The 15,724-nt window shown below is 47.6% G+C and overlaps 1 protein-coding gene across 2 annotated transcripts in view; it reads left to right on the top strand.

The window, feature by feature from the left end:
- The window catches only part of fam49bb (family with sequence similarity 49 member Bb), a 30,953-nt gene that overhangs the window by 10,732 nt on the left and 4,497 nt on the right, over positions 1-15,724 (top strand). For both annotated transcript variants that reach the window (XM_068710014.1, XM_068710013.1), the window contains 5 exons: positions 7,818-7,900; positions 9,036-9,157; positions 9,997-10,102; positions 13,418-13,557; positions 14,961-15,038. In XM_068710014.1, the coding sequence (XP_068566115.1) occupies positions 7,828-7,900; positions 9,036-9,157; positions 9,997-10,102; positions 13,418-13,557; positions 14,961-15,038 (519 nt within the window). In that variant the 5' untranslated portion in view covers positions 7,818-7,827. The remainder of the gene's footprint in view (positions 1-7,817; positions 7,901-9,035; positions 9,158-9,996; positions 10,103-13,417; positions 13,558-14,960; positions 15,039-15,724) is intronic.

Here is a 15,724-nt window from a genome sequence, read left to right as displayed (position 1 = left end):
GGGCACCGGGTCACCGCTCGGCCTGACACCCGACCACATTCAAGCACGTTAGACTTGTTCTTATTTAATAGTTGGGTACCTTGTAGTGACGTTTAATGGTTTTACTCTCATTACAGACCAGCGTATTTCAGCAAAGTGTAGCTTTACTGCACCGCTTGCATGTCTAGCCATCCCTGTTGTAGTTTCCTCCGTGTCTCCTTGGAGATTGTTACCATGACACACGCACGGCTATCATTCGAGTGGCTGAGCTCCGGTGCTGGAATGTTGTGCCGTTTTGACAGCTAAGCCTCAGGTGGTTTCATATATAGGACCACTAAGTCTCTCTCTCTCTCTGTGTGTGTGTGTGTGTGTGTTTGTGTGTGTGTGTGTGTGTGTGTGTGTGTGTGTGTGTGCGCGCTGCTAGTAAGATGCAAATCTATTCACAAGAATAGCCTGAATGGCGAGCTATTTCAGTTAGCACGCAGTCCACAACCCCATGGCAGAGCAGGAGAGCAGGAGATGTGCTGCATGTCAAATGGAGAATGGAGTTAATGTAGCAGGCCGAGTTTTGTGTAAATATATATATATATATATATATATATATATATATATATATATCTCTTTACATACATACAGGATGGATTAGGCACGCTAAGCCAGGGGGAGGTGTGGTACAGTAGCCTGAGGTGAAGCTTTTCTCGTCTCTCTAGTTGTTGTGATCATAACTGGGTCAATACTGCCCCCAGCTGGTGAAGCCTAGTACTGTTGTACCTGTGCAGATGACGGCTTGTGCACAGAAAATATTAGTTTTGTTTTTTTTATTCATAGCTCTAGAATTAAGGATTCCCCAACTCTCTCCCTGGTCTGTTATCATCTGTTACCACATCTGCAAGTCTGCCGTTAAACAAACCACAAGAAGCCCTTTTGTTTTCGGGCCTCTTCACTCAGTTTACCTGTTTAGAAGGCCTGATGAAACGGTGTGGAAGTATCAGCAGCTCCACTCATGACTCAGCATGCGGAAGATGATCCGGCCCCTCTCGACCTCACCCTCTGAGCAGGTAATTTGAGATGATGTGTCTTGAGTGGGTGTAATATGTAGTGTGGCTTGTTATATCAGCTAAAAGCTCCCAGCTTCTCCTCGCCCATCTATTATTTACGCCCCTGGAGGGCCGACACTGCGTTACTTCCTACCCGGGTTTTCCCTTTAAAGAGCCCGTCGGGCGGCTGTCATTCCTCTGCAGCGTTACGAAGCCTTAATGTCGGGCAGATTAGTATGAAACATGGCGATAACATTTAGTCTGCAGAAATGTCATGTTTGTTTAATGTGTTCTACCCTGAAGTGGCTGCATGTGAACACTGGGTGGTGCTCTTGCATCACGCAGGAACTGACATGTGGCCTTGAGTAAGAAATACATTTTTTTTTGCCACAATTTTCTGCCAAATTCTGCAGCTGTGATAGTTCTGTGCACAGACGTTTCACTGTAACCGCTGCCGCTTGTCATTAGCATCTGTACATTTCAGCAGAAGCGCTCCTGAAGCTGGCATGTTGATGATAAAAAGGTTTTGGGAGTGGTCTGCCCACTCCGTGTGTGTGTGTGTGTGTGTGTGTGTGTGTGTGTGTGTGTGTGTGTGTGTGTGTGTGTGTGTGTGTGTGTGTGTGTGTGTGTGTGTGTGTGTGTGTGTGTGTGTGTGTGTGTGTGTGTGTGTGTGTGTGTGTGTGTGTGTGAGAGTGAGAGAGAGAGAGACTGTTCTCATCCTCCAGATGGCACTGCTCTCTTTGTGAATGAAGATTCTGGTACTCTTCAATGTGACACTCATCACCCATCCAAAACCCTCCACCGGGCCCCACCCAAAATCCTGTTAGGGTAATACAGTGCAGGAAAAAACAAACATATTTTGAGGTGAAGCTCCTCCGTGGTTCTTTCATTTTTAAACCAGGCTTTAATTTGAGCTCAACACCTGCTTACGTTATGCCCCCTGCATAATCGTCCCTGAATATTGAGATGGATTTAGGGGACGCGGTGACGTCGGGGACTCGGTCAGGAGGTCAGTCGTGTAATGATGGTTTAGGGGCTGTTTTAGCAGAAGAATGGGAGATCTTTGTCTGAATGGGTTTTAGGAGGCAGCTGCCCTGAGGGAGATGCTGCTCAGACCAACGACAGTGAGTCAATACACCCCCCTGCCTCCCTGCCCTTAATGATTCCCCAACACATCCTAGGAAGGAGTCAGAGGACTCTCAAGGGCAGGGTGGGGAGCCTTCTGAGCCAGATGTTCAGAGAATAAAAATGGTAGATTTGGAGTTCCTAAACACACCATGGACTGCTTTTCAGATGCATCAGTCACAAGATATCTGTGTTCACTGGGACCAGAGCAGATCTTCACTCGGGATGATCTATAAAGGCCCCGTGGTGTCGGAGGAAAAGTCTCCTCGCTGTCTTCTTTTATTTCCCACATTTAAACATCAGTCTGTCTGCATCTGATGGTATGAAGCTGTCGTACTGCTGTGACTGAAGAGTGCCGCTGAGAGCCTCTTCATGGAGATCTGTTTCAAAGGAGCCGGCGTGTTTTTTGTTTTTTTTAGCTGACTCTTGTGTATGTGCCTGTTGCCATGGTTTCCCACTTTTTCATCAGGTGCCCGTCCAAAAAGAGATGGGGGTCTAAGCTCGAGGATGAGGCGCTCCCACTTTCATCCTCTTCTGGACAAACTGCCGGCTTTGTGTGTTGCCGTGATTTTATGTTTTTTAGGGAAAGGGAAACGCATTTATTGACTGCAGGAGGAAGAAGATGATGAGACGGCTGATACAGGATGTCACCTCATGCATCAGAGACAGTTGTAATGATTCAATCGTGCTGTAGAGGTTTGTTTTGCTAGAATCTGGGTGAGGGGAGGGGGGTGGGGCATTAGTTGATGTTTGCGACAATACGGAGGCGTGGCCACGAGGTAATCGAGTTCACCCCCGTAAACAAACAAATGGCAGACGCCCCCTTCTTTCCTCACCATGTGCCCCTAAAGCCATTTTTAGTCAGCTGGGGTAGGATTGGCAGGAGATAGTCTGGGGGGGGGGGGGGGGGGGGAGAATCAGGGGAACGCATGCCAGCCCCATTTGGGAAGTGCTCCCCCATTTTCTGCCTGTCGAATCGGGCCAGTGTCAGCGAGCTCCGGCGGGTCCGGGTCTGGCCGAGTGGGCTAATGCGATGTGGCATGTCACCCGGGGAATGTAGGTCAAGTTTAAAGCTCTGCTGCAGTGTGACGCCTCTCAATCCCTTCCCTCCACGCGAACACACACACACACACACACACACACACACACACACACACACACACACACACACACACACACACACACACACACACACACACAGTAACATTCAGCACACGTCCTCACCTACATTTCTTTTAGACACAATATAGATATGCATTTTCCTTTCTAGACCCACATAGTCTCAGACATAAACACACATACACCCTGCTGACTCTCCCCTTCCCTCCCCCCCTCCCCCACTGTCTCCACACCCCAGGCAGGCTCTGTCTCAGCCTCTCCACGGCGGAGATCACGTGACGCTCCGGTGTCTGCGCCCCGGTTGGGGAGGGGAGGGGAGGGCGTTGTTTTTCCCTTCCATAGTAAAGCAGCAGGGCACGTGGATCCTCATGCTGCAGCCGCGTAGTGGAATGTCAGCACTATCCCTCTCTCACATTAGTAAGCCATCAGCCCTCGAGCTGTTTTTTTTTTTTTTTTGTGCAGGACGTTGCCGCAGTGCTGGGTTTCAGCTGTGCCCTGCTTCTGTGTGTGTGCTGATTAAAGGGCAGGCCCAGAGCCGGGAGACGTACAAGGCGGTGCCATCCAGAGGTCAGGCTGCTGCATGGGCGTGGCACCAAAACAAGCTTCAGCCTCTTTGCATCATCTGCAATCTGCACATATCAGGGATGTTGATTTTAACTATAAATCCAACATTTTGTTATTTTGTTTATTTTTTATTCACAGCAAAGTGGCAAAATGTATCATCATATTCAGCTGCAATTAAAATGTAACCATTTGTTCATTATTATCAGCATGTGATATTATTCAGACATTTTTTTTTTTTTAATTTTAAAAATGTTATTAATGTGAATTTGCTGAGCTGCACAGAAAAAATAAATCAAATCACATTAAATCAGTGAGTGCTCAGTAGTGGAATTTAATATTTCTCCATAGTCTCCTGTCGACTTCACCCCCCCGACTAATCCGCTGTTTTTGGCGCATTACCTCATCTGTATTAATATATGCATGTACTTCCATGCCTACTACTACTGTACTCGCCCCTCACCCGGAGCTCGCCTCTCATTGGCTGCTGCAATGTTTTCAATGGCACCAAATTTTTTTTGGACTCCATGGATACAGTGAGCTGTTGGGTAGATCGGCTCAGCCAATCGGAGAGCTGCGCGGGCTCCTGCTTGTCAGATTCTGCCGCCGGCCTTAGAAGCAGCCCTCCCACCCTTGCAGCGAGCACGCGATGGCTCAGTGGGGGGGTTCAAAACAACAACAAGGCTGTGGTCGGGCTCTCTGTGGTGCCCCGGACATGCCAGCACTACTACAGCCACTGAGGGAGGGGGGGGGGGCCTTGATTCCTCAATCTCTCTGTGTCTGTGTACCGTCAGCCAGCACTTCATCCGTTCACTGACTATGCTAAGCAGTTACTCAGTCACCAACACACAGTGTCTTCTTCTAAAGGGAGGTTCTCAGGGTGACATTTGCCTGGAGGAGTAAAAAGCTGTAAAATGTACAAATGTAATCGTCTCTTTTCTCTGGTGCACTTGAAGACGCAGTGATGGACTTTGAAATGCAGCCAATCAAAGTCCCCGTCCTTAAAATGACCTCGTTTTGAGCGGCACAGGGGAGCGGCGCTGGGCCTACGAGGCTGCCGGTGTCCGTGTTTGAGCTCTGCCAGCCCGGCCGGCCGGCCAGGCCTCAGTCTGCGAGCGGCACAAAGGTGGCGGTAGAGGACCAGAGGAGGCCCGGCGACGGTGGGCAGCGCCCAAGTCATCCGGCAGGGCGGGGTCGGTGACTGCCCTCATCCCTTCTGAGGCCGGATCGGATGCTGCTTTCCGACAGATAGTGAGACCGCAGCGCTGGCACAGTCAGACATTCAGGTCACATTAGTGGAGGGACAGAAGACGAGGCTGGACATGGCAGGTGGGTCTGTGCAGGTGGTCACCGGGTCCAATGAGTGACTAACGGGAGCTACGAAAAAAACGACATATACGCTGGTTGCAAACTGTTGCGGGTTAAATTGTACATTTGTATTTACAAGATTTATTGATGGAACACATAAAGACAGAAATAGAGCTGCATCTAACGGTTATTTTGTATTATTTATTCATCTGCTGATCTGCTTTTGAATTCATTCATCAGTTTCTTAGTTTATAAAATGTCCTTCACAATTTCAGTCCAAGGAGGCATCTTTAAATGTCTTGTTTTATCTGAACAACAGTCCCAAGATGCCCTCTTTACTGTCGTAGAAGACAAAGAAAAGCAAATGTTCACATCAAGTGGCTGAAACCTGACTGTGGGGCCTCTTTGCTTAGAAAATGACTTCACGATGAACCAAACCTTTTTAAATAGGTGCAGATTAATCTTTTGCCCTTCAATTCATTGTTTCAGCTCCAGTCACGAGTGTGTCTCAGCTTCTTCAGAGTCACCCTGTGTGTTGTGAGACAGAGGAAGCATTAACATGTTGAAGGAGCTGCTTGCCTCTCTAACATCTATTAATAGATGCGTCGATGGAGTACCTGGTTACATGAAAGGTACTTTTAGAAATCCTTTGTGTACTCAAAGAGTTGTGAATCTGGCCATGCTGCACTAATATTTCCTCCGTTAGAGTCAGGACATGACCCGCTGTTTAAGATGCAAGACATCCCCCACCCCACCCCCGATGGAGCATCGCATGCATTTTAAAACCACTCCGTCCACCCCTCTGCTCGTGACTGCTGAGTGTGTACTTTCCCCTGTCTCCCAGTATTACCTGTGTACACATGATTTACCCCGTCACCGCTCGCCTCTCACTTTGGCTCTTCACCCGTCTCTCATCTCGGATGACATCTGCCTGCTGAAGTTTAACCTCGGCGTTCACCCGCGTCGGCCCTCCTTCCATCCCTCCTTCCGCCCCTCTCTGAGTGCGTCCCATCCGTCTCTCCGCTCCGTCACCGAGGGTTAAGTTCGGTCTCCGTTGACCACCACAGATCTCTGACTGTCATATGTCTGTCATATGTCTGCCGATCGGCGCTCTCTGCTCTCTAGGAAGTGAGAGGACCGCCGGAGCGGCAGAGCTGAGGCTGCCACCTCTCGTCGCTCACATCACAGCTGAGGTGTACAGATGTGCCTCAGCGGGGAAGCTGTGGAAGTGACAGTAAAGTCACGGCATGACCGCCGAAGCTTGAACGCACCAATCATCCTCTTCTTTCACCTGCAAGTCCCCCGAAACCACCGTCTCATTTACAGCACCAGGAGAAACCACAGTGATGAAGCACTGTTGTTGGGCTAACTACGCAGCCACCATCAGCACAGGTCGACCTCAACAGTGATGAAGTTTAGTTTAAAGTTTTTAAACTGGGCTGGAGGAGCTACTTTGTTCATGCAGCTGCTGTGTAGCAGAGGTTTGTTTGTGGTTGCTTTGGTTCTGGTGCTTCTCCCTGCGTACTCTCTTATTGACTAGTTAACCTTATTCTGATTCAGTGTTTTGATAACCAATGAATTGCATTGATCAAGAAGAGGAAACATCGTCTGCTTTCAGTCTCTAGTGTAAAGATTTGTCAGACAAAACGTTTGAAGACGTTCTGAGCTCGTTATCGGTTGATTTGTTTCTTAATTGATAGTTTTGTCTATACATTGTGAAAATACAGAAGAACGCAACTTTGCATGTCTTCATGTTCCTTGTTTCAGCTGACCGCCAGTCTCAGACAACACAATAGTCGTTTCGCCGTCACATTTGTCAAAGAAAAGCAGCACATTCTCACGTTTTGAAATGTAGAAACTCAAGAATGTTTTTGCTTGAAAAAAAGAATTGGATTGATTACTCAATTATCTCAATATGTGATTTGATTTTTGTAATCTTTTCAGCTTTATAATAAATAATGTTCATTTTCCTAGACTTAAATGTTTTCCAACATGACTCATGGAATGGAATGTTTATTATGTTGCATTCTTCAGACTTCTGCACAGACTCACTGTGCTCTTGCATTAAATTGAAGTTGCTGTGCCACATGTGCCGTATGTTTATTTAATTAAAGCATATTCAATGTTGATGTCACATTTCAGCTCCTACGACAAAGACTAAGTTATTTCAATGCACACGAGGTTGACTTCACATACTACAGACTTCACAAACGGGTCCTCTTAACGTTTCTGCATGACGACTTCCTTTTAACCGTTTAATTGGACGTGTGCCGTTGTGTGTTGTGTTACTTGCTTCACGTGTAGATGTGATTGTGTGTGATTTCCCTGCGGCGGTGTGTGAAATGGATTACTTTGCATACAACTGCCTGTAAATGCTCATGATTTCTGGGAAGAAACTTAACAAAGCAGAAAAAAACGTATCTCAGCATTTCTATTTTTGGGGGACTTCTTCTCGTGACATCTGGTTTGGCCTTGGCACAGGAAACACGCGTGGCAGGGGGGTCCAAGGGGAGCGCTGGTGTCTGTGAGCTGGTGGGCACATCTGGGGCACCACTGGGTCCACGCGGGCACCAGAGCAGTGGAGCGCAGCAGCAGCAGCAGCAGCAGCAGCAGCGAGGTGTCTCGCCACCTGCTGCCGTCACTGCTGCGTTCCTCCGGTAACTGATCCGTCTCTCTCCTCCTCTGCAGGTATCCCAACATGGGGAACCTACTGAAAGTCTTGACTTGCACAGATCTGGAACAGGAGCCCAATTTCTTCCTGGATTTTGAAAGTGAGTCTTTTTCAAGTAATTGCTCCCTCCTCCTGATATCGATCACATGAATATCTTACCATAACATTATCAACTCTGGAACTCTTAAGTCTTCTCACCCGCACTTATCTTTAACGCTGTGTTCTTCCCAGCGGCAAGAGAATCAAATCTACCACTAGGGCTTCTGCACTTTCCGTCAACCTGCCTCTTCCACGTTGGAATGTGTGCAGAATATCAATCAGGGCAGAGTTGCAGCAGAGCCCCCTCCTCAAATATAAAGCAGTGAAGTTCAGCTGCTGCATAGCCTGAGGCCCCTCAACACGGCTTGATCCTGCACTGGAGTGTTCTCACACTTGGCAAACCCAGAGACTCAGTCGTACCTTTTGAGAAAACAATGCCTCACACAGCTCGCTGTTTCTAGGTGGTTTTATATGAGAAGAACATCGCAATTAAAAATCCAACAAGTACCTTTTTTACGCAACGCTCAATATTGTAAAGTTTTCTCTAAATTTAACACATTCTCAGCATTTTATTTGAATTTTCAGAATGCTGTTACACCCTGAAATCATACCTCAGGGAGGCTCTCACCAAATATATAAATGATGATTTTAAATTAATAATTTATGATAAATTACAACGCAAAATAAAAACAATACAATACGCAAAGTAAAAAGACTAGACTGCTGTCGATATGAGCTGTTGTAGAAGCATCTTCTGCAGGCCAGCAGGAGTTTACAGTCATCACACTTGGCACGGTGTTGTTGCTTCAGGTGGTGGGAAGGTTCACCGTGTTCTTCGTTGCCTCTTCTCTAACCAAAATCTAAAATAAAGAACACTCTGAACCTTCTCTACACCGAGCTGCTGTGCAGAGAGAGCGTCGCTCTTCTTTCACTTGTCTCCTCTTATCTTGCTCCATTTTCTTCCTCTTAGACGGGAAAGTGGGCGGCGTCGAAACTAAACGGGAAGCGCTGGAAAGATTATTTCAGTGAACTTGCATTTGCATAATTAAAAGTTGCATATTAGACATTCTATTATATCGGAGGCTTTGCAAGACTTCCTAGAGCTGCTGTTTGCTCTATTATTGAGCCCAGTGTGAGTACGGCTTTACTTCCTGTCACGTTCGCCCTGTTGACTTTGTCGTTGTCGTCCTGTGCAGACGCCCAGCCCACAGACGCAGAGCGAGAAGTGTGGGAGGAGGTCGACGTGGTGCTGAAGGACGCTAAGGGGATCCTGGACGAGCTGCAGGCGTACAAAGGAGCAGGGCAGGAGATCAGAGAGGTACACCGGATGCAAACATCCTCCTCCAACCGGCGAGCCGCTGCACAGTCAGGACACACTGCTGTGCAGAAAAGGCATTGAAGGGACGCTGCTTTAGGTCATGGGGAGATTTTAAGGGCCTTTTATTTAGAGTTACTCCTTTTTATCAGTCATTTCTTTATTGATTGCATCTCTCCTCTTGGCCTTATCACCCACTGAGTCAGTAGATTTTTCTTGGTTTAGGTCGGCCTCAGTCTGTTTAGAAGCTCGACACTAGAGACATTTTGCATTTCATTTCCAACTGTAGAATAATTGACATCCCAGTGAACAACAGTCAAATGCTTTCTGTAGCCTCAAAAATCAGCAGATTATTCATTTTTGTTTCCAACTTCTTTATCTGAAAGACGTCTCTTTTAAAAAGAGCACTCTCATATACGGACAGTTAAACAACAATACAGCAGAACCAAAGATGTCATTTGTTTTATTGCGTATCATAACTGGCGCCTACATTACCCACAATGCAACTGCACTGCAGACAATTCGGTCGGAGATTTAGGTGTCTTATGCTTGTAGCGGCTAATGTAGCCTTGAACCGCTCGCCTCAACAGATACGAGGTCTAAGAAGCTCTCTAACTCCACGCTCCAGATGTTTTTAAACTTCAATCTTGTAGTTTTCAAATTTCCCAGACTTTGTGTTGCTCCTTCTGGAGCCACAAAAGGTTTCATGCTACTTTTTGCACATGTGCAGCAGTACTCCCCAAGACCTGTATACAGACTTTGATGCAGTCCTCCCAGATATGTCCCCGCACACAGTTATGGGTTCCTAAAATGTTTTTTTTTTTTGGTGTTTGTATTTCCAGGCGATCCAGAATCCAAGCGATGAGGCGTTGCAGGAGCAGGCGTGGGCGGCTGTGGTTCCCCTGGTGGGGAGACTGAAGAAGTTCTATCAGTTCTCCCAGAGACTAGGTCCGATTCTGTCTCTTCTGCTCCTAAAGGAACCTTTGTGATGTAGGACGGTTTCAAGTGGAACAAGCTCAGGGGTCAACGTCACGTGTGACGCGAGATCCAAATGTGCAATAATTGGAGCTGTCAACAGTTTTACTGCAGTTTATCATTTTAAGCACAAAGACGTGAAACCACAAAGGACGACAGCAGACGTCCTATATGTAGAAGGTCTTTTCAAAGTGGTGCCACATAGGCACAACCTCCATACGTGACCTTAATTGTTTGCATGTGCATCTGCAATATTGACTGCTGAGCTGCAAAAGTCAACAGACATGCGACACACACACACACACACACACACACACACACACACACACACACACACACACACCCACCCACAATGCACCCCATCCTTATATAAACATGCTTTGAAAACCCCCACAGTCGTGCCTTTCTCAACATGCTGCTTGCGCTGCACTGTGCACTGACCTCTGTAGGAGGGGGCTATAGGTTGTTTAATTAGCATGGATACAGGGGGGGGGAGGGGGAGTAGGCTTACTGCTCCCTGATCTTCTTATGACCCTGAGGCGGAGGGCGGTGGGGGATGGAGGAGCAGAGCAGCCCGCCGTGCCTTGACGCCCTCGACCCCGTAATCCCAGTGGCGGTGGAGAAGGTAGTCAATGGGAGCAGTGGGCGATGGCTGTTACGTAACGAAGTAGGCCGCCTCCCAGCCTCGGCTGCTGCTCTATTTTGCTGCCTTGACTTTAGGCTTCGGGGGGGCCATGATGGGCGGCCGGCTGTCCGGGCTCACGTGCATGAAGCTGAGAGTCCTGTCCTACAGGCTGGTGGGTCTGCAGAGCACCGCTACCAAGCATGGAAGACGTTATGGAGGGAAGATTATGCAAGTGGCTTTGCATTTGAATTGAACGGACAGATTTCTCCTGCTCCAAACTACTAGTTATTGCATTGACGCACATAATGCGACTTGAATTTAAAATTGGTGACAGAACAATAAACACTTTGTAGCTTAAAAAACAACCTAAAATCCAAGGTGTGATCCTCGTAGTGCTCGTTTTGTCAGTCAAACCCCCTCAGTATTGATTTTACAGCACAAAAAAACAGAGAATGGCTACAAAATGGTGACTTAAATGGTTGTCTTATATTAATAGTGTGGCTTTGTAAGTTAATTAACTTTGCATATCAGATTTATCCTGCTCCAACTACTAGTTTGCTGACAGAAAAGCATACATTTTCTGGCTGTATGCCTCCCTAGAATCCAAGGTGAAATCTTAATATTGCGTGTTTTGTCTAACCAATAGTCATAAACAGGAATATGAAGCAGCAAAATTATCACATATTAGAAGCTGAAGCATGTTGACATTGCAACAATGACACTGTTGACGGAACAATATACGTTTTCTAGCTGCAGCCCTACATCTGATGGTCATTATTAAGGTTTGTTTTTTTTACTGTTATTGACTGAAACTGGTCTGGTTTAGAGTCGGTCTGGTCCGTCAGACATTGTAGACCAGACTAAAGTCCCGCCGTGCTCTGACCCTCCCCTCTTGGCGAGCAAAGCGCCTCCATGCCCGCATTCTGCTCGCCTGCTCTGCCGTGACCTGATGAGATCAGACATCCCCCCCCCCCCCCCCCCCCACCGACTTCCCGACATACTAGAGTGGCTCGTTTCCGAAGGCCTGAAAGCAGCTTCATCTTAACGTCTGTTTTGACGGGGACGTAGAGGGGCGGGGGTTAAAAGGAAAAAAAAAAAAAAGAACTGCACCACTAAGGCCATTTTAATCAGCCGCTTCGCTGCAAACGCCGGCCCCAGCAGATGGGAGTCGTTACTGGATGGCAAACGTGCTCAATTTACCGCACCGCACTGCCGGCGATCTGTCCGCCTCCCACAAGTCGCCCTCACGATTATCTCAAGCAGACCGCGCTCTGAATCGGCCCTTTACCGGGTTATGTTGACATGCTCATCGTCTCATGTAATCAACAGGAATTATAAAGTACACTTTGGATAAATCCTCGTTTGGGTCCACGCAGGCTCATTGCGTCAGATGTGGAGCTGGTCTGGGTTATGTCAGTATGGAAGCCTCTCTACAGCGTCTAGACTGAGTTCTGAACACTGTCTGAATCTATAAATAAAGACTCCTTCTGGGCTTTCAAGGGTTTCTGTTATTCTCTTCTTCTCTTTACGTGAACAAGACATGTTTGTATGAGAATATCACTTGTGTGGAAGTTGTTCATCTGACTTCATCTTCTCCTCATCTCTCATGCGCGCCTCACCGTCGGTCTGTCGGTGTGCTACGTCGAGGCGCGGCACCGGCTTTGTGTTCACTTATTGTCAAAACAATGAGTGTAATCCTGCTGGAGTGAAATCTCCTTCTCCCCCCCCCCCCATTTCATGGCAATGAGATAATTAGTCCCCATGTCTCATCTGCATCTGAGCAGGAAAGCCTCTCGCTCCCCCCCTCAGACTGGCACTGGGCCCTGGGCGGTTTGGACACCACCGCCGCCCCATTATCTGTCTCCATCCTAATCAGGCTGCTTCAGCTGGCCGACGCAGTGCGCTGATCACACGTCTGACTGCGTTACGATCCACTTCAGGAGCTGTGCTTTGGCCTCGGCCACCGTACACGTTGCTCCTCCTCACCTTTTCCCTCTTCTGAATCAAGGGTGTGAAGCACACGCTTGATATTTTAGACTATATGATTAAAACTTACTTTATATTTTTATATAGATACACAGCAGACCTGCACTTATAGTAGTTTTTAGGATATGAGCACTCTGTTTTAACTGTCCAACACACTGACTACAATATTGACAGATGCATTTTATGCCAAATAATTGTGCATTTTGGCTGCACGTTATCGATTTAAACTGTTGATTTTTTTTCCAATTAACAGATGACCATTTTGACCATAAAATGCCTTTACATGACGGGTTATGCAAGTCGTTGTTCCAGCCTTTCAGTTGTGATTATTCGCTGCTATAAATCAATGATGGAGTGCAGTGTTTCCTCTTCCCTTTTGACTCTTGCATCTTTGCATGTAGAGCTGATACTTCAGCTATTAACTGAGTGCTTGAACGACAATCATCCACTCACTGATGACCTGGAAGACTTCAACACACGTCAGCCAGGTTTACGGTTCATCAGGGTCCTTTAGAGAATGAACCGTGTGTGTGTGTGTGTGTGTGTGTGTGTGTGTGTGTGTGTGTGTGTGTGTGTGTGTGTGTGTGTGTGTGTGTGTGTGTGTTATATGTTTCTGTGGCCGCCCTCTGACAGCGCTGCACCTCTAACACCGATCTCTCTCTCTTGTTGGTTCACAGAGGCGGCGCTGCACAGCCTGCTGGGAGCTCTGACCAGCGAGACTTACGACGACCCCACTCAGCACCTGGAGCGGGAGCAGGCGCTGGCCAAGCAGTTCGCGGAGATCCTGCACTTCACGCTGCGCTTTGATGAGCTTAAAGTACGACCGTCTCTCTCTCAAACACATCCCGAGTCTCTGTTTCTCCTTCCCGAACTCACCTTTTAGATGTTGATGTGAACTCTGTGCTTTTCTCCTGTGATACAAACCAGACTACAAGCTGCTGATACCCTCAAATTGATTTTAGCTCTGCAACTTTAAACTGCAGCCAGTGAGCGCGTGATTAGCATTTAATTAGAATCCTGATACTGCTCTGCTGTTTATAATACGGTGGACGTCAGTGAAATGGCTCAAAAGGCTTACAGCGGGGAAAGAGGTCTGCACATTGTTGTTGTCCTGAGTCGAGTTCTGCATAATGTAGCGGGTTTCTTAGAAACGCTGGAGGGAGGGAACTTGAAGAACCCCGAAAAAAACCCCCAGGAATGAAGCGCGGGTGACGGTCGAATGCCCATTGTCAAAAACATAATTGTGTGAGCGCTCATCTGGTTAGACGGTGGGTGAACTGGTTCCCTTTCACCCTCGCTCTTCAGATAGAAAAACTTTTTAAAAAAAACACACCCCGACTCCCCCAGGCCATTTGCGCCGACGTCCCAATTAGTGCCCACTGCTCAGGCTGGCAAGATGAAAACATGAAGGTAGGGGGTGCAAGGTGGCATGCCAGGCCTATTCATCAATCTTTCACACCCATACACAGGCTTCTGACCTAGTTAAAGTGTCTGTGCGGCGTGCGGCCCCTCCCTGACGAAGAAGCCTGTCTCTCCCGGTGCACACAGTGGACACAGACTGAGCACCAGTCCATTGTAGCGGGATTAGCCTGCTGCCAGTGCAGCTTTGAATGTGACGGGCTCATACAGGAATGAGGATAATTAGCACATGATGAGCTCTCACTGGTGGTGACGTGTGAAAGAAGCTCTCTGGTTGGCCGGCTTCTGTTTGAGGGCTTCACGGTGGAACCAGATCGTTCATATTTCTGTAGTGAACTGGCTCCTGTAACTTTAAATAACAGCAGATAGCAGGCCTACATTTGTCCCCTCCGTAATGAGACCATTTATACCTTTCTGTCAGCTTCATAAGTGTTGACCCTCTTGTCACAATCTATGAGGACGCACGGCTCGACTGCAGCAGCAAAACAACCAAATAGTTCCTGACAGGATGAGCGGGGATGTGGATGTAGAAGGGGGATGAGTGTCAGAGGATTCAAATCCACTTCAGCAAATAAAACTGTAATTGTATCCGTGTCCCTTTCATGGGATTTTTTATTTATTTTTTTTCACCCCCAAAGCTACGTTTCTGCCTGGTTGGCTAAAGCATTGTGTCACGGCGATGGAAGTGTTTGATCCAGAAGTGCATGTCCTGCTGCAGGCGGTGCCGCCCACAGACACAGAGAGAAACTCCGCCTCTCTATTAAGATGCTGTTTCTGTTTGTTCGTCTGCTTTTATTGCAGATGACAAATCCCGCCATTCAGAATGACTTCAGCTACTACAGGAGGACCCTGAGCCGAATGCGGATCAACAACGTGCCGGTGAGCCCGTCACGTCCTCATCACCTCTGGGCGACTAGAATCAGTGTTTGTGTGGAGCGACTGCTTGCATGTGAGAGGAGTTGCTTTTAGTGATGAACCCACAAATTGACAGAATTATCACCCAACTCTAATCATGTTTACGCCTCTCTGTGGTTTGATCAATGCGCTGCGCGTCTGCAAAGGAACACGACTAAATGTGATGAACAGCGGTGACGTTTACGCCAGCGTCAGAGATGACGGAGTTTATTTTAATAGAATAATGTATAATAAATAGTGCGTCTCAGTGTTCAAGCAGTCTGTCATTTCGTATTCCTTGTTAATGTTTCTCTGGCCTGATCCGATGCATAAATGTGCGTCACCGTGATTCGTCCACTCTCAGACCCGATATTGATCGAAGCCGTCGATACTCATTAGAATCCCAGTTCAGAATGCAGGAGTGGTGAGGGAAGTTTGCAGACTGTTAGAGCCCCCAGGAGTCAGGAAGAGTGAGGCGGGGAGCGTCTCGCAACGTGGAGTCAGAGCCCCGCGGGGAGTTTAAAGCACAAAGTGTTGGGCGGCAGCGCGTGGCGCCAGTAACTGATCCTAAAATCAGTGGCGTGGCCCAAACCCTCTGGAGATGAAACGCCTAATTTCAGGTCAATACAGTAGATGAAACCCAAGACAATAAAACCCCCTTACAGTCCTCA

The sequence above is a fragment of the Cebidichthys violaceus genome, unplaced genomic scaffold, assembly GCF_023349555.1.
Source record: "Cebidichthys violaceus isolate CVI_PGR_0920_01 unplaced genomic scaffold, fCebVio1.0.p SCAF_15, whole genome shotgun sequence".
NCBI lineage: Eukaryota > Metazoa > Chordata > Actinopteri > Perciformes > Stichaeidae > Cebidichthys > Cebidichthys violaceus.
The sequence above is the reverse complement of the archived record's forward strand: the minus strand, read 5'-3'. Positions and strand labels throughout refer to the sequence as shown.